This window comes from Felis catus, chromosome D1 (assembly GCF_018350175.1).
Source record: "Felis catus isolate Fca126 chromosome D1, F.catus_Fca126_mat1.0, whole genome shotgun sequence".
Taxonomy (NCBI): domain Eukaryota; kingdom Metazoa; phylum Chordata; class Mammalia; order Carnivora; family Felidae; genus Felis; species Felis catus.
Window position 1 is genome coordinate 46599343 of NC_058377.1, and position 24421 is coordinate 46623763.

Below are 24421 nucleotides of genomic sequence, written 5' to 3' on the forward strand. Positions count from 1 at the left end.
AGGCTCCAGGCTCTGTGCTGACAGCTCAGACTCGTGAACTGTCTGGGGCTCGAGCTCGTGAACAGCGAGATCTTGACCTGAGCTGAAGTCGGACGCTTAACCAACTGAGCCACCCAGGTGCCCCCCTTGTGATTTTCTTAGTAACATTTTCTTTTCTCTAGCTTATTTTTACTGTAAGAATGCATCATATAACATACAAAATACATGTTAATCGACTATGTTATTGGTAAGATCAACCAATAACCAATGTTATTGGTGAAGTATGTTATTGGTGAAGTATGTTATTGGCTTCTGGTCAGCAAGGGATTATTAGTGGTTAGGTTTTTGGGGAGTCAAAAGTTAAACTTGGATTCTCAACTGCACGGGGGCAGGGGTGACAGCACCCCAATCTCTAAGTTGTTCAAGGGTCAACAGTATTCACTTTTGTTCACAAAAATTATTTTTCAGCCTTAGAATTTTACTGGCAATCTCCTGGCGCTGAACATTAACTTTCACACTCGCTTTTAAAGTGTTAACAACTTTCATTTCTCATCCTTTGAAAAGCCACAGCTTTAGGCTTCTGAAATATTTAATCAAATTATTTAAAAAGTCAAAACCAACACCTTCCAGATATATTATCTGGGTTAAGATAATTAAATGGGTTAAGATAATTAAATATTAACACAAAACTATTAATGGACACTTTGCTTTTTTAAAAAGTATATTAATTTCTCTCCTTCTAAGAGAATATAATTTGACACACTGAGCCATGTATATTGCTACACCGACAAGAAAATAATTTCCCTAGAGACATAACTTCTTATGCTTTCCCAATACTTTACCTAAAAATATATTCTTATATTTAGAAAGATTCTAACTTACATACGTAAAAGATAATACAATGTATATTTTTGTCAGCGTAGGAAAAATACTCCCAAATTTAAAAAAGAGAAAAAGAATAGTATGTAAAGGAAAACATTTTAAATAAATATCAATCCTTTTTATAACTAAAAATGCTTTTGAGGAAGCAGCAATTTAAATAACTCCAAAACCTTGTTTTCCCCAAATACTGAATATTCAAAAAAGTTAATTTACACATTTTCCTTTGAAAACAATTTCAAATAAGACAAATGATAAGAATTAAATATTTCAAACCTGCAGAAAAACATGTTTCAATTTGTGCTGAAAGTTAATGGGTCACATTCAGTTCTTTTTAGTAACAGGTATCAGGAAATGGCTTTATGTTTTTAAAGTTTTAACAAAATGTGAAGAATAACATATCCCAAAATCTTTTATCTTAATACAAACAATAAAGAAAACCCTGTATGCAGTACTAGGTATTACCCATTTAAATTAAAACAAAACAAAAAAAAGCTAAACAAGTGGACTGTAATAACTATGCGGTCTACGCTACAAAAAAAACCCCTTCACAGCACTCTAATTTTAAACTTGACAAAGTACCCTGAGAATAAAATGTTTATCACTGAGAAATAATTCTGAAGCCTAGCATTCAGTCCACAGGATCTGTCTTTCAGCACATACCTTGAGACTATTTACACACTTGAAAGAATATTTGCATTTCTTTGACTTCCATTTTCCCTTCCCCCAACTTTTCCTTCCAGGAGCATTTGGTGTATTTGTAGGTGTATCAGGGCGTTCAGTGTTTGTACCACTTTCTATACTGACAGCATCATCCTGTAAGCAGTAAATTGGGAAAAATTACGTGAAACAGCAATACTGTAGCAGCAAATGACAGGGTAGCTGCTCATTGACCTAAAAGCAGTGATTAATAAATTCTGTAAGAAATGCAAAAATTTATTCCTGTCTCCAAATAAGGATATAAAGGAAACCAGCTACGCTTTAGGATTTGTGGATTTCAGCAACAATCTAAACAAAAAAGCTAATCAGAATAATGAGAATAATACTGCCTTTAAATAACAAAGCATTGGTCTGTGCCAGCCACCTTAATACACTGGCTCATTTCATCTTTACAGCTCTTCACAGAAGGTACTGTTAGATAAGAAAGTGTTGTTTAGAGATCCTAAGAGGTCTCTTGCTACTAGGGTTGCTGGGATTCAAAACAAGCTGTGACTCCTAAATCTGACTGAACTACACGTTACATGTCTTCATAATTTATTTGACCGCTGCTCTGTTTGGAGCACGGGGGTTGGTAGCCCTTTGAGGATGATGGAGTATTGATGCCTCTTATTTTAGATGTAGTTTTTGAAAATCCTGTTATTCAAATTCCGCTTAATTATAACACAAACCATTTAGAATCTTTATAAAATCCTACATATTCTGTGCTATTTACAAGTGACATTTGCCTCACAGCGCTTATGTAATAATGATACTTATATAGAACTCCAGAAACTCTCTATAATTAAAGTAAAATCATTCCGAATGTAGAAATGACTGCAGGAAACCATGAAAATTCACTTAATTTATACCCTATCTCCAGTGCACAAAATACATTCATGGCCCTCTAATCTAAGATTTAACTACCTCCTTTGATTACATATTCCAGTATGTTCTTTGGAATAAAGAGATTTATTTAAACCTATTGCCTTAGGGCAACAGCTCCTAAATTCATTCCACAGAAAGGCTGTTTTTGCAGAGTGCCTGTTAACATCTATTAGAACAAGTCTAGGAAACACTGCCTTAGGGGCTATTTCTAAATGATTGCTTCCTAAACCTGGTGTTATATTTACAAAAGGGTAAAAATTAACTGGAGTGTCAAAAAGCATATAAAAAATTCATACCATACAAACTCACCTAAAAACAGTATGGTTTTATACAATTGTTCTTGGGGGTAGTCTTCAAAACTTCAAATGGTTCCTACCTTTTTAAAAAATACACTAATTATTCTGGAATATACTGAATTGGATGAAAAGACTAGATAGATGGTACATAACAGGTGCTCAATATTTGGGATTTTAATTTTAATGTAAATATAATCAGACAAAAAATGTAAACTTTTAAGTTCAGTTCCCAGGCTGAAATCATGGTTTATATCTCTATTTCTCCCCCTCTTCACAGTTTCAGAGTTAACATCTAGTGTAGAAAGTAACCGTTTTTCAGTGGAAAACTATGCATTATCTACAGCACCTTTCCAGGTTATCATATTCTAGCCCTCTTCATTGCCTTTAAACCTCACAACTCATTTTATATTGTGGGTAACTAACTTACACTCCTGTAAATTCTGTCTCCAAAGGTAAAGGCTCAAAATATCTTCCCTTCTACTCTGGAAAAAAACTTTTGTCTCCATTTGCAATTTCACCTCTACATTCCTTTAATGTATACGGTCTGACTTACACTTGCCCAGTTCTCTCATATGAGTAAAATGAAAATTATGTTTCACTTACCGTTTTTATGGAAACTGTCTTTTAACACTGGAGAAATGAAATAATAAAACTGACATTTATTCACCAGCTTCTTTACATTCTGGCCCGAATTTCAACCGCTAATCAAGAAACCACACAAAACCCTGTTTTGTTTTTTTAACTGACCACTTAACTTACCCACCTCCTCCCAAAGGAAAATCACAAAGGAATCAAATGGAAATGCAAGTCGCAATGCTTTAATTTTATCTTTAAATTAAAATCAAACCTTTGCTGAGTATCTGTGTATAGGATGATTTCCACTTTGGCCCCTCCTCAAAGTACAGAATGATGATATGGCACTACCATCTTCATTTGCCCAACAAGAAAACAGGGATAGTAATTTGTCCCTTAATCTTGCCACAGGTTGCTTAAGCAAAGGATAAGTCTCCAGATTTAGCCCTCTGCTAGGCAACCATTAGTACTCTTCTAAAAGTTACATACTCTGCAGTCATAAGACCTTTAACAATTCAATAAAATGGCATATACATATATACTTAAAATATGTCCTTTCAATTCTCTGATTCACATTCACAGTAGTATTTGCTCAGGATACCTTAACTCCAACTCAAAAACACCACATTCTTTCCTCACTTCCTTTTGGCCTTCTCTTCGCTATTTGGTTTCCAAAGAGCTAAGACCACTGCCCCTGTTAGCTTTTTCTGAACTAATTTTTCTACAGAGTTCTCTACTGCTTTTCCTTATTGCTTCCCCCTAACTTATGTCCTACATCTGAGGTCCTTGGGTGGAATTCAGAGGGTGTCTGAACCTAAATGGCAAAACAAACCCGCTTAATGTTCACCATCTTTAACTGAAATTTAGCACTTTCTTCTATTAAATGAAGGTAACATGCTGCTGTAGCTGTGACTTTCTCATCAGTGGAAATCAAGTATTTTTATATCATATGCTAGTAGTTGCAGATCTCAAAAAATTGCCTATGCCCGTCATTACTACCAGACACCTTTCCAGATCTAGTTACTTAATGTGCTAATAAAGAAGCACTTTCTTTAAACACTTTATATTAAAGGACTTAATTTATGAAAAAAATCTTAAATTTGTTTTGAAAATATTTTTAAGGTATTTCATAATTTTATTATTTTGTTCATAATCTTATTTATTGTATTTTATACATTTAAAATGTTGTTCTGAGAAGACTACCCAGGATTCATTGAAGTGTTCCAACGCACAAAAAAGGTTTAAAGTCCCTACCCAAATCAGGGAACCAAAACAAAGGCTTACTCCATTGTTTGGTTCTAAGCAGCTTTAGAATGCAAAGAATATATCCTCCTTAAGGGTCTACCAAAAACAAAACAAAAACAAAAACCTGCAATTTATTTTGTTCCCTGAAGTTTTCCTCAGTCTAGATTATTGGCATTTTCATTACAGTTCTACTTGATCAGTATGCGCAAGGGCCAGAAGCATTAAGTCTTCACAGTAACTAACACTTGTATAGTATTTATGGGGCAGGCACTCTTTTCATCACTTTACCTGTATTACCTCTTTTAGTCCTCACAAATACTCCTTAAGGTAAAGGCCATTATTAATCCCATTTCTAAGAAACTGATGAAACCAGACCAAGTACCTTGCTCAAGGTCAAGCACCCAGTAAGGAGTAGATATGGAAATTTTAACATGTGGATCCAATCTGTACTCCTAACCTAATCTGCCCAGAAAACACTTTTCAAAAAGCAGAAATAAAACAGGTTCCAAGGACTAGAATGAAGAAGGTCAACAATGTTAGAAAGTAATATATAAGACTGAGAAGCACAAACAGGAAAAAGATTTGAGGTAACATTCAACACCTAACCTTTCTAGAAACTTTAAGTTGGAACTAACATCTTTCTTCTATCTGCAAAAATAATTCTTTCCCATCTCGAGCGAAACTTTCGGTAATGACCCCATGCCATACATATCCTTCAGTCGGTGATGTAATGATGTAGAATTTAGGAACGGGGTGTGTATCATAGCGTTTATTCCTAAAACTAGCCAAAAGGACGAGAAAATGAAGAATTTACATCACGCTCCTATAACACTTTAAAGATTTAAAAAATATATTCAGATTCTATTGCCATGTATTATGAAAAGAAGGTTCACACTATGCAGTAATACCTTTGAATTGTCAAGACATTTTGCTGATCGTATTGGATATAAACTTAAAATTAATGTCACTTTAGTTATTACTGGCGACTTACCTAAACACTAGACGATTATAGAGATCCATTTCAGAGCTTAAAAAAAAGTCTGATTCCAAAATACCTTGCACTTGCGAAGCCATTGGCCCACACCTAAAAACATCTGCCTTTACCACTGTTACCTAAAATCTTCCAGGTCGTCTCCTTTATTTTAGTAAAAATTTTCAGAACAGTAATCGACTCTTAGTACTTCAACGGTGATTTCCCTCTCCGACTCAGAAGACGACCCTCTCAATTCTGCTCCTCCGGAAGAAAAGCCGCCTGTCAGGCACACCCCATTCCCATTCACAAGACAGAAGTAGACATAAAATCCCACCTTTAGAAGAGTCACCCAAAGCCCTTAAAACGAAGATCTATCTACTCTTCCCATCCTGAACAGCATGTAAGGGTCAAGAAAGTGACACAATCCCCAAACTCCTCTTAAAAAGTCACTAACACACTCTGGCTCCTCCTTCCAACTTTCTCAGAAAAAACTCTAACTTGCCTTTTAAACTACTGGAATCTCAGATCCGCACTCTCCCCAAATCTCCCGAAGGCCCAAACACTGCCCAACCACGCAAAAGGATCTCAGGGCAGACCCCTTCAGACCCTCCTCCCACCACGCTCTCTTAAACCACTCTCCTTCGCCAAGTTTCTGCTTGCTCTCGGCCCCTGCTCAAAATCCCCATAGAGACAAGTTCGATTTTCTCCTCCACGCCCGCGTTTTCCTGCGGGTGACACCTCTCCCTCCCCCCCCCAAAGCAGCCCGCCCGCCCCCGCACCGACAGTTCAAAAAGAATTTAAAACTTTCATTCCAGAGTTCCGTCCACACTGCTCTGGGCTGCACTCACATTCTCGTCTCCAGAGAGGTCGGGGTTGCTGTTCTCGTCGCTGCTCAGCTTCTGCTTCTTGGCCGCAGGCATGTCTGTTCCCGCCGGCGCTGTCGACACTTCCCTCTCGGACATATTCCTCCGCCTCCCTCCAGGTTCCTGCCGCCTAGGGCGGGGCCTCCGCCACACCGCCGTCAAGCAAGCCCGGCCGGAGCCTGCCGCAAAGTTGCCACTGCCGCCGCCACCTCCACCGCTCCCCCCACTGTCGCAAACCGCGCCCAGCCGCCGAGGCGGGCGTGCGTGCGACCCCGCCACACTGCTGAAAAAGGGGCGCGCGTGCGCGCCCTCCCGCGCAGCTTCCTGGCTCTTTCCCTTTCCCTGCTCCCGTCTTGCCCTTTTCCCGCCGCCCTCCCGGCAGTTTGCACGGAGAGGTGAAGATCCGTTAGCTTTCGAGAGCAGTATTTCGTACGTCCCCTTTCCCTATTGCCGCCTCGAAAAAGGAGGAGCGGAACTCAAAGGGATGCCCCCTCACCCCCTTCCTCCTTCCAAAGACGTTTCAGCCGCAATCGGCCCAATCCTTCGATCCCCGACCCGCTGCAAGGACTCGAAAGTCTGTGGAATGGACTAGACCATCAATGTTCCAGGGGATGGGGGAAGATACGAGAAGTCACCTCTTGCTTTAGCGGCATATGCCAAGCGTCCTTAATCTTGAGTTCGGAGGACAACTCTCTCACGTTATTCATGGAACTGTTGAAGCTCTAGTTTTTGGTTGTCATTAGGAGTTGGAAAACTGTAGAGAGCCTCTCACTTGTCTCCCCCATCTAACAAATGGAAGTTACCCGCTAAGAGGTGCGCATGCGCTGGGGCGTATTCTCGCGCTGGGTTGTCCAGACCCGCCTACTCGGGCCCCTCCTCTTCGAAATCTTGTTTGCTGAACCAGGTAGTCTTCCACCGGGTTCCTATAGTCCGGGATGGATTTCGAAGAACGACAAAGTCATAGTGTCTGGATGCGTCCTAAAGTCTTGATGAATATTTAATATGATGAATATTTATTTCAATCAGTGGTTCTTCTCACCCAATTGGTACCAACATTGGGTATCGTTTAATTTAGGAATATACTGTAATTATGATTCTAGACTCCAATGAGTTATAGCCTAAAGGGCTCTTTTTAACTGTTAAAAAAATTGTGAAGGTCTGAAAATAAGTAGTTATCTCCAACTATGTATAAGGCTGTGATACTTAACAGACAAAATTTGGAGACATACCAGATAAAATTTTAGGGAAAGGCAACATAACTGGTATACTTGACCAAAATGTTTGTTTCCAGTAAGTGTTAGTATATCTGGGCTCTTGACATGTGTCATATACATTGGCGAACCTTGTGGATTTGTTAGATGGTTCATTAAGTCACGTAATCAAATCAGGAAAAGGAGGGCCAGGACAAGAAATAAAAGCCAGACCCTCAGCCCCCTTTTTGGTAGCTCTTAGTTGTGACTACTTCTCTTTCTGGGCCTCATTGCCCTCATCTATAAAACTGAGGAAATTGGAAGGGACCTGACACTTCTTGAGCACCTACTTAATAATACATATTTTTTCTCTCTTATAACTCATTACATCATCCAGTGGATAACCTGAATAGAGTGCCCCATCCATAAAATTCTTGTGTACTTGAATTATTTTTGCATGATTCCTTAAGAGAGAATATCAGTTTCATTATCTGCAGCTTGCAAAGTCACTTTTCCTTTTGGGAACGAAGTTAAGAATGATAAAAAGGAAGGTAAGGTAAGGCAAAGGGCAGAATAAGGTTTTTGCAGTGAAGATTTAGGAAAAATAAGCTGAAAAAAATTAAAGTTCAGGTCTTAATAATAATAGTAATTGCAGTCATTTGCTGAATTCTTCTAATGTTCCAGGCACTACTAATTACTTATCAATTGGTGAGAAAGAGATGACACTTGTATGGAGTCAGCCACTGAGAAAGTAAGATGTGCTTTGGTATGACATTTTCATGAGCAGAGACAAACTTCCCCTGTCTGTTGAAAAGATTGTGAAACTTTGCTCTACAGTTAAAGACTAATCAACTAAAACATTTCCAATCCAAATTACTCTATGTGTCTGGGATCAGTAGGAGCTGGGAAGTGGGAGTCAAATTCTGATCATAAAATGAGGGAAGTTGCTGAACATTTGAATAAAGGACATATATGGAAGGAAAATGCCTCTAAGCATGCATGTTATCTGTAACAAAGCAAAAATACTTTTAAAGAGTTTTGTTACAACTTGCAAGGATATTTTAATTATTTTAATTTTTTATGGGTCAGGGATAATAAATGGAAATTAGTTAAAGCTCATTACTGATGTTAAAAAATCATTTTGACACTTGTTAAAATAGTAGTGAACTTTATTCAGGATTATTGTAATAGGTGTCAGGACTGTTGCAATAGGAAAGAGATAGGGCTCAACTCTGAAACACAGCAAGGACAAGTGAGGACTTATAATCAAGGAGCAGAGTTGGAGGTGAAGGAGTTTAGGACTTGCCATCCACAATATGCTGCTTTGGTATATTGGTGATTTTGAGCTAAATGCACTTGGAAAAAAAAGGCTTCCTCTAAACTCTTCTTATCTGCCTGAAGACAGATCCTCCAAAAGGAGCTCAACTGTTGTAAATCCCCTCCCCAGGAGTTTCATCAACCAGAGAAGACTGACTTATCACAGAAAAGACTAGAAGTCACACCACACCCAGACAGACTTTGTCACAAACTATCATAGCTCCCATATATTCTAATGACCTATTCATCTTTCCAAAAAATCATTTACTTTTCCCTGTGTGACATACATCTCCCAACTCCTTCCCCTATGGAGATGGTATAAACTCAAATCTCACTGCTTTTTGGGGTATTCGCTTTTTTCCCCCTGTGATGCCCTGTGCATGTTGTATTAAAAGTTAATAAACGTGTATACCTTTTCTTCTGTTAATCTGTCTGTTGTCAGTTTGTTTCCTAGACTCAGCTATCCAACCCAGGAGGGTAGAGGGAACGTTTCCTCCCCTGTGGGTGGGTAGGGGATGGACAGAAACTTAGTAAGAGGAAACATCCAGGGTAGGAGGATTCTTTGTAAACTGACTTGCCAGGATGATCAGATATCCAGAGTGGGGAATAAGAATTTGATCAGCTATCAAGGGTGGGGATTGTCTCTAAACTGATTTAGGATTCTTGCTACAACTGGACTAGGGACACCAAAGACAGGACCCAAGGATGAGGCCTATTGAGAAGAGGGCCCAGAGGAGCCACACTACAATTTGGTCAAGAGGAGAGCCTTTGTCACTAATCTAACACATATAAAATATCATAGGTGTCTTATTTGGAGTGCTATCTCTATGGCATTAATTTAATAAACACAAAAGACTAATTACCTATTAAAAATAATAAATTTTCAACACCAAATTACTGTGAGGGATTTCAGAAACCATTACAGTTTAAGTCTTACCACCCACAGTTTTACAAATGTGGAAACTATGATTTAGTGTAATTAAACAATTTGCCCAAAGACACACAGCTCTTCAACATGGCAAAGCTGGGGTGCCCCAGTGGCTCAATTGGTTAAGCATCCGACTAAGGCTCAGGTCATGATCTTGAGGTCTGTGATTTCAGGCCCAGTGTTGGGCTCTGTGCTGACAGCTCAGACCCTGGAGCCTGCTTCAAATACTGTGTGTGTGTGTGTGTGTGTGTGTGTGTGTGTGTGTGTGTTTCTCTCTCTCTCTCTGCCCCTTCCCTACTTGCGCTCTTTCTCTCTCAAAAATAAATAAATATTAAAAAAATTTTTTTTTAAACAAAATGGCAAAGCTAAGGATCATATTTAGGTCTGATTGGTTGGAAAGCCAAAGCGCTTTTGCCTCAAGGTGATAAACCCAGGCAGCTCTAGATTTATGTAATTCTACTCAGGTATTGGTCTTTAGACCACATAATCTTCTATACACTATCAAAGAAAGCTACCTAACTTGAGACAGAAAGAAAACATAACTGGAGAAACAAGGGAATCCAAATGAAGTCTGGAGTTTAGTTAATGGTTACAGACATATTTTAGTTTTTTAAATTTTGACAAATGTGCCATGGTAATATAAATGTTAAAAATGAGGGAAACCGAGTGAAGGGTATACAGGAAGTCTCAATACTATCTTTGTAACTTTTCTTTAAAATTATCCCCTATACACCAAAAACCCTACTTAAAAAAAAATCTATTTCATATTAGACTTTGGAGAACACTACACAGAAATACCCGTTAGACTTCAAATAAGTGGTTGATCCATCTTGAAAAACTTATAAAGATCACTTATTTATAAAGAAAAGAAACTTTACAGCCTCCCTTCCTATTGTTTTATAGTATCATGTAAGCTTCAACTCAGGAAATGAGTTTCAAAAGCTAAATTAAATCCTTCCCATTTCAATTGAAGTCTATTTCTCATTCATTCAACATTTTTTTGTCTCTTCTGCTTCATAAATAGCAGCTGTTCATCATCACTCATGCACTCTGTAATCATAGCCTTGCAGATCCAGTTTTCTATGAACAGAACATCATATGGCTTCTTTGAACGTTTTAAAATCAATCAGGAGGAATTTACTGAATGCCATTTATGTGCAAAGCATTAAGGTAATTATATGGGCGGGGGGGGGGGGGGGGGCGGCTAAAAAGGGAAAATAAGACACAGTCCCTGCCTTCAAAAAGCCGAATATGCTTCCAGCATTAAAAAATATCTCAAGCAGGGGCTCCTGGGGTGGTTCAGTCAGTAAAGCAACTGACTTTAGCTCAGGTCACGATCTTACAGTTCGTGGGTTTGAGCCCCGTGTCAGGCTCTGTGCTGACAGCTCAGATCCTGAAGCCTGCTTTGGATTCTGTCTCCCTCTCTCTCTGCCCCTCTCCCACTCGTTCTCTCTCTCTCTCTCTCTCTCTCTCAAAAATAAATAAATATTTAAAAAATTTTTTTAAAAGTCTCATGCAGGGGCACCTGGGTGGCTCAGTTGGTTGAGCATCCGACTTTGGCTCAGGTCATGATCAAGCAGTTCGTGAGTTCAAGCCCCACATTGGGCTCGCTGCTGTCAGCCTGTCAGAGCACAGCCTACTCTGTCCTCTGTCCCTCACTCTCTGCCTCTCCCCCGCTTGTGCACTCTCAAAAATAAATATTGAAAAAAAATATATAGATGTCTCATGCAGACTTTCTGCCTGCATTTTGAGAGTGGTTCTTCCCAAGAAAGTGCTGGAGCTGGAGTATAGCCATCAGTCATGGATTCTTGTCAGCCCTGCCACTCTAATCCTTGGGATCTTGACTCAGTATAATTCTGTTTCCAGCCTGCCTCTTCTGAAGCTCTCCAGCTGAGGGAGGGGACCCCACTTCTCTCTTGGGGGGTGTTTGCTAACACCTCTGCATACCTTTGCCCAACAGCACACAGCAGGGCTCTCCTCCCATATCCAGAAGGTAGATGGCGTTTTGTTTCCTCATCATCCCAGCTTCGCAGGTGGACAAAGGAAGTCAGGAAGTTGGAATGAGGAGCACAGAGCATGTCCCCAGATGTGAGATATTCCTAGACTGCAATTCAACTTCTCATCAACAGCTTGCCTGGCATTCTCCAAAATGTGTGTGATCTTAATATCTTTGCTTCAATTAAAGTTTTCTGAAAGGAGATGCCCTATCCTTACCAATGAGAGCTGTCAACTTCTCTTGTTTCCTGGTTTGGATAAGCTGCCCATTGCGTCAGTTGGCTAACTGAAGCCAAATGTAGCTGCCTGGTTATATTAATATCATTTTTCTTCCTCATGCACTTTTTGATTCTCCTAATGTTTTCTTTCCCTCAGTCTGATTGATCCTCTTTTCTGGTTGTTATGGATCTGTAAAATATTTCCCTTTCATCTGTTACTAATACTGAGCAACTACAATATAAGGCAAAACATCCTCTGATTTTTCTGCACTTGCCCAAGATTTTAGATTAATCGTTGAAGGGTTGTGTTCCTATGCCACTGCAGAAAAACAGGTCAACCCCTCAGAAATGAGCTTATGCTCTAAAACTTAAGTGATTTGCATGGAAATTATAATCTGTCCAATATTTAAATCTAGGTGTTTTTAGGGCAGACTTAAACCCTAAAAGCAGAGGTTGGAAAAGTACAGCCTGTAGAGGCTGCTTTTAGACAACCGGCTTGAGCAATGGAAACCTGAGTATGGTAGAAGGGCCCATAGCAACCACCAGACTGAATACAAACAGGCCCATTAGGTGACCTACCTCAAAATATCCATAAGCCCTAGCTGACCAAAGAGTTAGTTACATCCAGGCACAGGTGTCAAAAAAGGAAGAATTCTGGGGCACCTTGGGTGGGTCAGTTGGCCGAGCACCTAACTCTTGATTTCTGCTCAGGTCATGATTCCAAGTGTACTGGGATCAAGCCCTGTGTTGGGCTCCGTGCTGAGCGTGAAGCCTGCCTAAGATTCTCTCTCTCTCCTTCTCCTTCTGCCCTCTACCTGGCTTGTGCATGCTCTCTCTCTAAAAGAAAAACTTTGTTAAAAAGGAAAATTCCATACATTCCCATATCTCCTCACCTCGCCCCCTTAACTAGAGCCCCCCACCACTGCCCCCTGCCAGACAGTCTCTCCTTTGCTGTCCTGCCCACTGCTCCCTTGCAGTGTATTCAATAAACTTCCATCTCCTTTGTTCTGCTTTGGGTGAATTCTTTCACATTCTACACCACTGGCCTCCACCCAATCGGGTCGCCCCACATTTGGTGGACCCTGCATTTGTTGGGGAGATTTTGCTGGCCCGAGGCTCTCCCCGGATTCTCCAGGAATTTCTCCAGACTTTCCCTTGGTGGACCAATTGTGATATTCCCTGGAGAACTGATGTCCTCCAGCCAAGGTTACTCCTTGATGATCTGAAGCCCCAGAGAGAACCAGCTGGACCACCCTTGTCCCAAAGGGTGAGGGATTTCCCCACTTGCCCTCCTAAGGGATCCTTCCCTCCCTCTCCTTTCTCTTTTTGGCCTTTCCACGTTCTTAAAAAAATTTTTTTTGTTAATGTTTATTCATTTTTGAGAGACAGAGCATGAGCGGGAAGGGGCAGAGAGAGAGGGAGACACAGAATCTGAAGCAGGCTCCAGCCTCTGAGCTGTCAGCACAGAGCCCGATGCAGGGCTTGAACTCAAGAGCTGCGAGATCATGACCTGAACCAAAGTCAGACGTTCAACCAACTGAGCCACCCAGGTGCCTCTGGCCCTTCTGCGTTCTTAACCCTACTTGCAGACCAAATGTTTGTAAATAAACATTTATTTTTTTTTGTAAATAAAATTTTATTGGAACACAGCCATGTTTGTTGCATATTATCTATGGCTTCTATTGTGTTACAACAGCAGAGCTGACAGAACATATATGGCCCTCAAAGCCTGAAATACTTGACAACAGGTCTTTCACTAAAAAAGTCTGCTGATCTCTGACTTAGACATGTCAGGACGTGGGACTGGAACTCATGGACCTTGTGATCATGTCCTGAGCTGAAACCAATAGTTGGACGCTTAACCAACTGAGCCACCCAGGCACCCCCAGAGTTTTCCACTTCTGAATAACTACCCAAGGGTGAGGTGGCCATCTTTAAATCTCTGTGACATACCCAGAGGCTAGGTGAAATGAATTGCCTTAGCTGTGGCCTGGGCCCCAGCCCATGACAGAGGGATCCCAGTACCCAGAAATTTGTTGAGGCAGTGGTAAATGCATCTCCTGCTGAGCTGCTGCAGGATTTGAGGCAAATTTTTTAGCTTCCATGGGTCTGTGTCTTATGCAGAGAACTGCATGAAATGCTGTGAGCTTCTTAGTAGAAAAGGATTATTCGATACAGGCATGAAACCAGGATAATTCACCCTCAGACTAGTTTTCTCATCTCTGGTGTCTTGTGCAGTCCTCACTCATTGGCTCTTCCAGCAGAATGTGGCTCCTTTGTCTCTAGCACCTGCATTTCAGGGATGCTCCCTGAAGGGGGCAGTAAAGGCCTCTGGTAAACAAAGCAGAGCAAAGCAGAGCTAGGAGTGTTCGCTAAAGAAGGCTGTACAAGATAGTGGATGGGAGCAAGAGCCCAAGAGGCAGGTTGCCTTGTGGGGCCTGCAGGACCATGGGACCTAGGGTCAAAACTGAACATCTCTGGGGTGCCTGGTTGGCTCAGTCACTTAAGTGACCGACTCTTGGTTTTGGCTCAGGTCATGATCTCACAGTTTCATGAGTTCAAGCTCCATGTCAGGCTCTGCACTGGCAGCTTGGAGCCTGGTTGGGATTCTCTCTCTCTCCCTCTATTTCTGCCCCTCCCCGACTTGCACTGTCTCTGTCTCTCTCAAAATAAATAAATAAACTTAAAAAACAAACAAATACTGAACATCTCCAAGACTTGGTTATTTCATCTCTGCAATGAGGTAATAGTAATACCTACTTCATAACATATGTTATGCCCCTAGTACAATATGTGGAATAATACATGGGATTGTTTAATATTATTTATGTCATCATTTAAAAAGCACACTGCAAACAAATAAAGAACAAACAGGAAAATGACTTCCTAGAAAAATGAAAGAAGCATATTACAACACTGTATAGACTTGGACCCTAATCCTGTTAACAATATGTACACAACCACATAGACAACGGAAGAGATACATGAAGATACTCAAGAGCCATCTTACGATAATGGGGTTATGAGTCATTGACATTTTTTTGGTACCTTCCTGCCATTTTACAATTTTCTACATAATGTGTGGGTTTTATTTTCAGAAAAGAAAAGCCAAAAGGATAACCATGACTGAATGTTTCAAAGAAGTTCTTAGAGGACAGGGAGCCTGTGGAAGCAGCCCTAGGCCCCAAGTCACCACCTCAGGGTATGCTGTTTGGTGCAGTTACTGGGACAGCTTTGAATATTGTGCAGTGATCTGCCAGAGTAAGGGATTCTACTTTCTCACTCAGTTTCCTTACAGTTCTCTCCGTAGGAAAAAAGTAGCTCTTCTAAGCCAGGCACAGCTCTGCTCTGGGTCCCCGGGGCATGGGTCTTCCCAGCCAGACCTGTTGTCTTGCCTTGCAGGACAGACACAGTGACAGATTTGTTATTTGGCTTCTTTCCAGGACTCAGGGGCAAGGATACTGGCCCACCCCTTCCTGCAGTGTTCTGATGAGGCTCCGGAAGCATTTCTGACCCCCCACAGAGGACCTTCTCCATGAATATGACAATCGAAAGAACCAGAGGAGGAAAAAAAAGGGGAACGGGTGCTTTTCATGAGGGATTGTAGCAAGCCAAGGGGAAGGGTGGTTGGTGGCATGCATCAGGCAGCCTCCCAAATAGCAGTGGGGTAACCTTCCTTGGCCTTGTCCTGTTTGACCCCATGGAAGCTGCCCTCTGGGCCACTGTCCCAGCACAGGGAAGTCATCTCTCGGGGGACAGCCTGCAGCCCAGTGTCTGGGCCTTCTTAGCCCAGACTGAGCTCTAGCAGTCCTTCTTTGGGTTTGAGGATTTAGGGAGTAAAGGATACATCAATTTCCTGAGGTGACTGGGCATGTCTGGGTCCTCAACTGTATTGGCCATTATGGTGACCTGCACATAGGAAGTTGCTATCCTGTGTGTCTCTTCACTGGGCCATTCAGATCACACATGCATTTTGTTCTCTCCTGAATGACACATTTTTATTCGCCCAAACAAAAATAACTTTACTGTTTTTCCAGTTTAAAAAATGATGTTAAAAAAATCCAACTATTCCTGAAGATGTGAAAAAAGCAAGTCACAGAACAATGAGTAGAGTGTGGTTGCATTTTAACTTAAAACATAAGAAAAAAAAAGAATGAATTTGATTATATATGCTTAGAAGAAAATCTAAAGAAGGCATGTCAAACATTAACAGTGGTTGTATCTGAAAAATGGAACTGATGGGGAAAGAGTTTAATTTTTTCTTTTTTTTTAAAAAATTCTTTTTAGAGAGAGAGAGAGCTCAAGTGGGGGAGAAGGGCAGAGGGAGAGAGAGGATCTCAAGCAGGCTCCACACTCAGTGTGGAGCCCAAAATGGGGCTCAATCCAGGACCCTGAGATCATGACCTGAAATCAAGATTTGGATGCTCAACTGACCGAGCCACCCAGGTGCCCCATTTTTTTCTTTATACACTTCTCTGTTGTTTGAATTTCTTATAATAAGCCTGTATTACTTTGTAATTTAAATAAGTATATAATGAAAAATGAAAAATAAACATTATCTAAACCCCCTGCCCCCAAAATGTCTCATGCATTTAATAGACATTTACTAATTACCCACTACGTGTCAGTCACTATTCTAGGTATTGGGAATACTTGATAATAAGTAAAAACAGACACTTTCCTACTGTCATAGAGTTTACTGTCTAGTGGGGGAAACAAAAATTAACCAAATAATCACACAAAAAATTGTAAAATGACAACTGTGGTAAGTACTATGAAGAGGAAGTACAGGGTCAGGGGTGCTGCTAACTCGCATAGTATCTGTGTGCTAGTTTTTAAAAGGTGTCCCCCTAGATGGAAACAGCCCAGAGTAGGCATAGCTTAGCAAGCAACTATGCCTTTAATGAATTAGAAAAAGGCTGACCTTTTTCCAGGTTGAAATAGCCCTGCTCCATGTGCAAGTCTTTGTGAGCGGAGCACAAATTTCATCTACTACCATCTCAGCTGAGAACCCTTGTTTAGATGAACTACCTGCACGAATGTACACAGCAGCCCTACAAAAGGTTCCATGGACACATATAATATAGTGACATTTGAGAAGGTTTCTCTGAGTAACAGACAGAAGAATGAGAACTGAAAGAAGAATGGGAGTTAAACAGGTGAAAGGGAAGAAAGAGACACGTTCTAGGGAGTGGTAGCAGCAAGAGCAAAGGCCCTAGGGCAGGATAGGACTATATGACTTTAAGGAACTAAAAGGTCATTGCGGTGAAAGACTGAAAAAGTGACAGGAGCAGAGTTAACAGTTAAGTCTAGAAATGTAGGTAGGAGATCAGATCACACAGGACCTTGTAGACCATCTTAAGATTGCTATGCAAAAAAAGTCTCCTCCTGATAAGACTTATACAGAAGGAATTAAAATGGCAATACTTTATTTAATTTTTTGTTGGTATTTCATTTACATACAGTGCACTGTATGAGTTTGATGAGTTTCAGTAAATAGCTTGAGTATATAGTTTGATGAATTTTGACCTAGGCATACACTCCTATAATCCATACCCAATTAAGACATAGATAGAACTTCACAATACTTCAGAAAGTTCCCTTATGCCTCTTTCTATTCAAACCTCCCAGAACCCCAGGCAACCACTATTCTGGTTTTTTCACCTTAGAGTAGTTTTGCCTATTCTACAACTTCATATAAATGTAATGATTCAGTTTGTGCTCTCTTGTCTCTGGTTTCTTGTGCTCAGCATGTTTTTGAGATTTATAAAATGGTGTTAACTTTTAAAGAAAAATACTGTGTAGATCAGCAGTTCTCAAAGTGTAACAGACATAAGTATCATCTGGATAGTTTGTTAAATCACAGTGGAGTCCCATCCCCAGAGACTCTGATACTTGAGGTTGGGTTGGGGTCTCTCCCTGTGCATTTCTAACAAACTCAAGGTGATGCCCACGCTGCCAATTCAGGAACCACACTTTGAGAACCACTGGTCTAGATGATAAAAGCAGAAATGTCTTATAAATAGTTTCTAGCAATTTATCTATTCATTTCATTCAGTAAACATTTTATTTAAAAAAAATTTTTTTTTTTTAAAGAAAGAGCAGGAGCAGCAGGAGGGACAGAGAGAGGGGACAGAGGATCCGAAGCAGGCCCCATGCTAACAGCAGTGACCCTGGTGGGGGGCTCAAACTCCCTCAGAGCTGAAACTCCCATGGGGCTTCAACTCACACGGGGCTCCAACTCGAAACTTGACATCATAACCTGAGCCGATGTTGGAGGCTCAACCGACTGAGCCACTCAGGCGCCCCTCAGTAAACATTTGCTTTAAGCACCTGCTATGTGCCAGGGCTTTTCTAGGTGCTGGAGAGTCAGAAGTAATTAAAACATCATGCCTCTCCTCTGGTAACTTATAGTCTGGTAAGGGAAGACAGAGGTAAGCCAAATGAGTATTTCTAACTGCCTTAAAAGGTCTGCTCACTAAATGATGAACAAAACATTTTAAAAGAGAAAATATTCCTGTTTTCCAAAGTAGAGAAGCCACAAGAATAAAAGCAAGGCTGTGTAAGGAATGGATCCTGTCCTATACATAGTATTCCTCACTGCCACCCTGAATGAATGCCAAGGTGATCAGTAACATCTACTTTATTGAGTGTTTTCCATGTGTCCAGTACTGTGCAAAGTGCTTTCCATGTAGCTTGACATATACTCCTCTCAATAATTCTATGAAGGTAGGACCATACTGTCTACATTTTATGGATAAGGCAACTATAGCTCAGAGAGGTTAAGGGACTAGAAAAGGCCACTCAAGTAGTAAGTGAAAGAATCAGAATTCAAACCCAGATCTGGTTGACCCAAGGGCTGGTCCTTTTAATCACTAACTCTTGCAGATTTCTAGAAGAGAGCAACCTTCTTAAATCATTTTAGTGCTAACAATGCTAACAAGTCCTATAGTAGAAATATTCAACACAGAATACAGTACTATGATAGGAAAGGTAGGGCAGTAACTAATTTTAACTGGATGGAAATATGAGAAGCCTTCATGAAGAGGTGGGAATTAGCCTGGAAAACAAATTTTTGTCAGTGTTTCCCTAATAAAGCCTGAGAGGCAGAAATAACCAGTGGATGCAAATGCTGTGTTCCAAACACTAGAAAGGTACACTCTCCTGTGGATAAGGGGAAATTTATTGGAATAAATTATTGCCTGCATGAAATTTCCCTTGTGATTGTACAGTGCTTTTGCTTACTACATACTACCTTATGATTGCTACTTCAACTTTCTGGTTTTCTTGATAACAGGAAGAAAGTGCCCTGAAGAGTGGACATTTGTATTTTAGTCACTAGAGAGGAATATTCCACAGCATCACTTTCATACTTGGGTATACGGTTTATAAATAGGCATCCGGTTCATTTGGAAGTGGCCAGATAGTGAAAAGCCTTATGCCATTGGTCTGTAAATAATGAGTGGCCAAAGAGTTTTTCTCTTTGGCAGACATCAGGGAGTAAGACTGGAGGCTGGGAGGTAAGCTCCAAGGCTATTGCAACACTGCAGACCGGAACTAAGGCAGTGCCGATGAAGATCGATGGAAAGTAAGCAGTTGTTTCTGGAGATATTTAAGAAATATAACTGACAGGACTCAGTAATTCATGGAATGTGAGGGGTGGAGAGAGAGGCATAGCATGACTCAGGTTTATAGTCTGGCTGACTTCCTGGATGGTGGTATCTCTAAGATAGGGGGCTTAGGAGGAGAAGCAGGCAGAGTTTTTAGCTTTTAGCATTGAGCAGATAGACACGTAATTTTATTTTTCCACCAATCCAAATATAGTCTTCAAGGGCAAATGCAAATGACAGTGGTCTATTATTAATCTAAGGGAAGAGTTAGCTTAAAAAATGGAGATAATTCCAATGTCTTGTTCTTTCAGAAGAGTTGTGTGTGTTAAATAAGACAATATGTGTGGAAGAGCTTGAAACATTGCATTACATTATTTATCATTGTTAAATGACAAATTAATTTTGATTTTTGAAATAAAAGATTGCTCTTGCTTTAAAAATCGCCAACCTTGATTTAAAAAATAATATCATTTTACATGCAATTTTCCCCTTATACAATTAAAAAAAAAAAACATTTTTAGGGAGAGAGTGTGTGTGTGCAAGCAGGGCAGAGGGGCAGAGGGAGAGAGACAGAATCTTAACCAAGCTCCATGCTCAGCGCGGAGCCCGATGTGGGACAGGATCCCATGGCCCTGGGATCAAGACCTGGGCTGAAATCAAGAATGGGATGCCACCCAGGTGCCCCTCCACTTACACAATTAAAAAAAAAAGTACAAAGAGAAAGATAATTGTGATTCTGAGTGACTATCTTCTGAGACTTCCAGCGCCCTTTTCAAATGTAAATCAAAACCAGCAGCGTCCCTATGTGAACACACTAAGACAAAGAGAATCTAGAAAGTTGAACTAATGATTAACATTCATCAAAGGCTTGCTATATACAAGGCACATCGCAGGATTTATTTCACTTAATCTTCATAACACCCTCGATCCTCTATTTTACAGTTGAGGAAGATGAGATGGAGAAATTAAGTTACTAGATCAACACAGAGGTGGCAAGTGGTGGAGTTAAGTTTGAATGTACACAGCCCAGCTGTGGGAATGGAGTTCTTCAACTCTGTACCATATGGCCTCCCACTGTGTCGTCAACATATTTATCTCTAGGTGGATGGACCTGAGTGTATCCTTTCTTTCTTTCTCTCTGCTGCTCTGTATTTATAGTAATAAGCATATATTACTTTGAGGTTAAGAAAAAAGGTTATTTTAATTTAAAAAGCAATCAGATAAATGAATTTATTTTAAATAGCCCAATTCTCATTCATTCCCTGAAAGAACACCTCTGTATCTAATTTTCATTTTAAGCATTAAGTGCACTGCTGTTTGAAGACCAAGTTTTGTCTGGTGCATGATATAGTGTGTCCTTAATTCCCTGAAAAATAGACTACAATTACTGCCAGGTTAATTAACTGTCATTATCTCAGTGTCTGGAATATTACAGATAAATGTGCAATTCTGAAATAAAACTTTAGCTGTCAAAGCCAGAGAAAGAGGAGTGTTTTTTTTAAAACATTTGTGACCTTTAAATTGTCTGAAAAATTGTTAATCAAGCTTAAGAAATTCACTACTATCTACAACAGTCCTGAGATCTGATGTTTAAAAAAAATGTGAGGTTAGCCTCTCAGAAGTGCAAAACTGTATGTCTAATTTTCTTTGTGAGTATTTGGCTTTCCTTTTCCCCTTGTCCATATTGGTTTGTTATTGTATGATGTCTCAGGAGCATTAGTTTGTTGGATCAGATAGTACTGTTTTTGTTGGCATAAGGCAACACCAGGGACGTTTTTCTGTTGAAAGGATAATTAGATAGATTAAATTACATAGACTTCGCAAAACAACATGAGGCATTTAAAGGGAAACAAAAAAAACAAAAACAAAAACAAAAACAAAAACCAACCTCTAAAACAGATTACACTTGGATTCACTGAACTTGACACAAATCCACCATTGGTATAACCATGGCAAGAAAAGAAATGCACTTAATGCAAATACACTTTATACAAAATTACTTGCTGCTTTTTGGTTTGAAGATATGTATGTATTTAAAAATGTGTCTGAGAAAAATGGGCCTAATCTTAAACCTTGATTGGGTTTAAGGTACATGGCAGTTTTTTCCAAATGAACATGAGTAAAAAAATAAATGTGCTTTAAAAAAGGGAATAGGAACTAAATTAGAAATTGTACACTCTGAATTTACTCCAACTTGGGTTCTTTATTTTATCTCTTTGATAGAACAAAAGATGACTTCTGGTTCTTAGAACAAAGACTGACAGAGCTAAGTTCAAGCATTTGGAAGGCTTGGAGTGATACCTGTGAGAAGAGATTTTGATGAGTTAAGTGTAAATGAATCCAAAACATAGGGATTATGTGCACATGAACTTAAGTGTGCAGAGGAAAGATGCTTGTTAAAATGCCTAGGGGCATTCTAAATCTCAAATACTTGAAATACTTAAGATTTGTGGTGTGCATTCATGAAACCATGGCTATTCATCTTCAGGGTAAATGTGATAATCTGGTAAATGTGACAATGTGGATAACTTTGTTTTTCCATTTCACATTTTCTAAATTTTATGCCCAAGAATAAGGATGCTGTCTGTATTAATCAAAGTGCTCTAGAGAAATGAAACCAATATGATGTGTGTATAGAGAGAGAGATAGAAAGAGACAGAGAGGGAGAGATTTATTTTAAGGAATTGTTTCACTCAGTTATAGAGACTGGAAAGTTCAAAGTCTGCAATTCAAGTTCAAAGTCTGCAATTCAAGTTCAAAGGCCATCTTTAGCAGAATTCCTTCTCACTTGGGGGGGGGATCTTTTGTTCTATTCAGACTGTCAAGTGATTAATTGAGGCCCACCCACATTACAGGAGGGCAATCTCCTCTACTCAAAGTCCGCTGATTTAAATATTAATGTCATCCAAAACACCCTTACACAAGCATCCAGAGCGTTGTTTGACCATATATCTAAGCACTGTGGCTCAGCCAGATTGATACATAAAATTAATCATTACAGATGCCTAGTTGGATGATACTTTTTTTTTAACTTTATTTATTTTGAGAGAGAGAGAGAGAGAGAGAGAGAGAGAGAGCATGAACAGGGGAGGGGCAGAGAGGGAGATAGATAATCCTAAAAAGGCAGTGCTGTCAGTGCAGAGCCTGATCCCAGGAACTGTGAGATCATGAGCTGAGCCAAAATCAAGAGTCTGACACTTACCCAACAGCCACCCAGGCGCTCTGTGATATTGTCTTCTTGTTAAAGCAGTGCCATTTCAGATGAATGAATAGAATCCACTAATAAACTTTTAGAACCAGAAAGGCCATTGGAGACCTTCTAATGGTATTTCTCAATGGGGATATTATTGGCATTGGGGGCAGAGTAATTTTCATATATGGGGGGTTATCCTGAGCATTGAAAAGCATTTAGCACCCCTGACCCTAATCTCTGATTGCAAATAGCTCTCTCAATCATTGTGCCAACCGCAAAACCATCCCAAAGGTTTCCAAACACTCTAAGGTGGGCGTAACACTCTTCATTAAGAATTACCCTCTACCCTCTTTTAAAGTAGGTAATAGATTTGACAAGGTTGCTTTTTGCTATATCTTATATATAGACTATTACTTTCTCTTTTTTTCTGATTTGATGGAGTAATTTATCATGCCAGATTATTTTGCAGTAAATAATGTGTGAATCTATAATTATACTACCTAAAATAAGGTTTAAAATGTAAACTCTGATTAGTATAACAAGTTAAACTGTACAAAACTGGGTAAGGATTTCAGTCATAAAACTACCAGGGGTTTGGTTAACACACTTCTATGTTTTTGATATTAAACTAAAAGCATGGATACATTACTCCTTATTTTGAAAAACTTTTGGAAAGATTGCTTAGTTGGAGAAGCATTAATTCAAAACTTGTATGCATGAACATATTGAATGTCCCTGTCCATTCGGGAAGGGAGCATTTCTGGGGTGACAATTAGCTTGATTTTGGTTAACTAAACGTCACACTTTAGATAGGAACTTAGATGTTACTTGCTACAGGAAGTGGTCACCAAGCGAACGTACTTCATTGGCATCCCATATTCTCCTGCTCACAGAAGTCATCCTCATAACGTACAGTTGGTCCTATCATCTCCCTAACTATACTGTAGGCTCTGTGAGGTCAGTAACCTTGTGAAGATTGTTTACCTACCTTAGGACTCTTAATATTGAGTCAAATGGCTGGCACAGAGGAGAAGCTCAATAAATATGTGCTAGGTGAATTAGGAGAGGGCAGCATAAGGAAAATAAACTTTTATCTCTATTGAAGATTATGCACATCATTTTCAATTGTGAAGCCTAGGGAACAGTAATATTTTATCATCTGTGTGTTCCATCACTTCTTAACATTGCACCTGGCCTGACTAGTTTCTCTCATGCTTTATTGAGGTATAATTCATACACAATAAACTGTACTCATTTAAGTATACAGTTTAGGGGCACATGGATGGCTCAGCTGGTTGAGCATCCAACTTTTGATTTTGGCTCAGATCAGGATCTTGCAGTTCATAGGTTCGAGCCCTGTGTTGGGCTCGGTGCTGACAGTGAGGAGCCTGCTTGGGATTCTCTCTCTCACTTTCTCTCTCTGCCCCTCCCCCGCTCATGTTCTCTCTCTCTCTCTCTCTCTCTCTCTCTCTCAAAATAAATAAATACCATTAAAAATATAAAAAAAATATACAGTTCAATGAGTTTTGATGCCATGTAACCCCTGCCACCAAGATACAGAACATTTCCATCATCCTA

General features: G+C 39.9%; 1 protein-coding gene across 12 annotated transcripts in view; it reads right to left on the minus strand.

The window, feature by feature from the left end:
* Window positions 1-24421, minus strand: part of EED (embryonic ectoderm development) — a 193406-nt gene that overhangs the window by 23338 nt on the left and 145647 nt on the right. For 10 of the 12 annotated variants that reach the window (XM_045038655.1, XM_045038652.1, XM_045038657.1 and 7 more), the window contains one exon: window positions 1522-1674. In XM_045038655.1, coding sequence (XP_044894590.1) covers window positions 1522-1674 — 153 coding nt within the window. Of the gene's footprint in view, window positions 1-1521; window positions 1675-6377; window positions 7168-24421 lie in introns of those variants that run through there. The other 2 variants (XM_011286545.4, XM_011286546.4) reach the window with 2 other exon arrangements.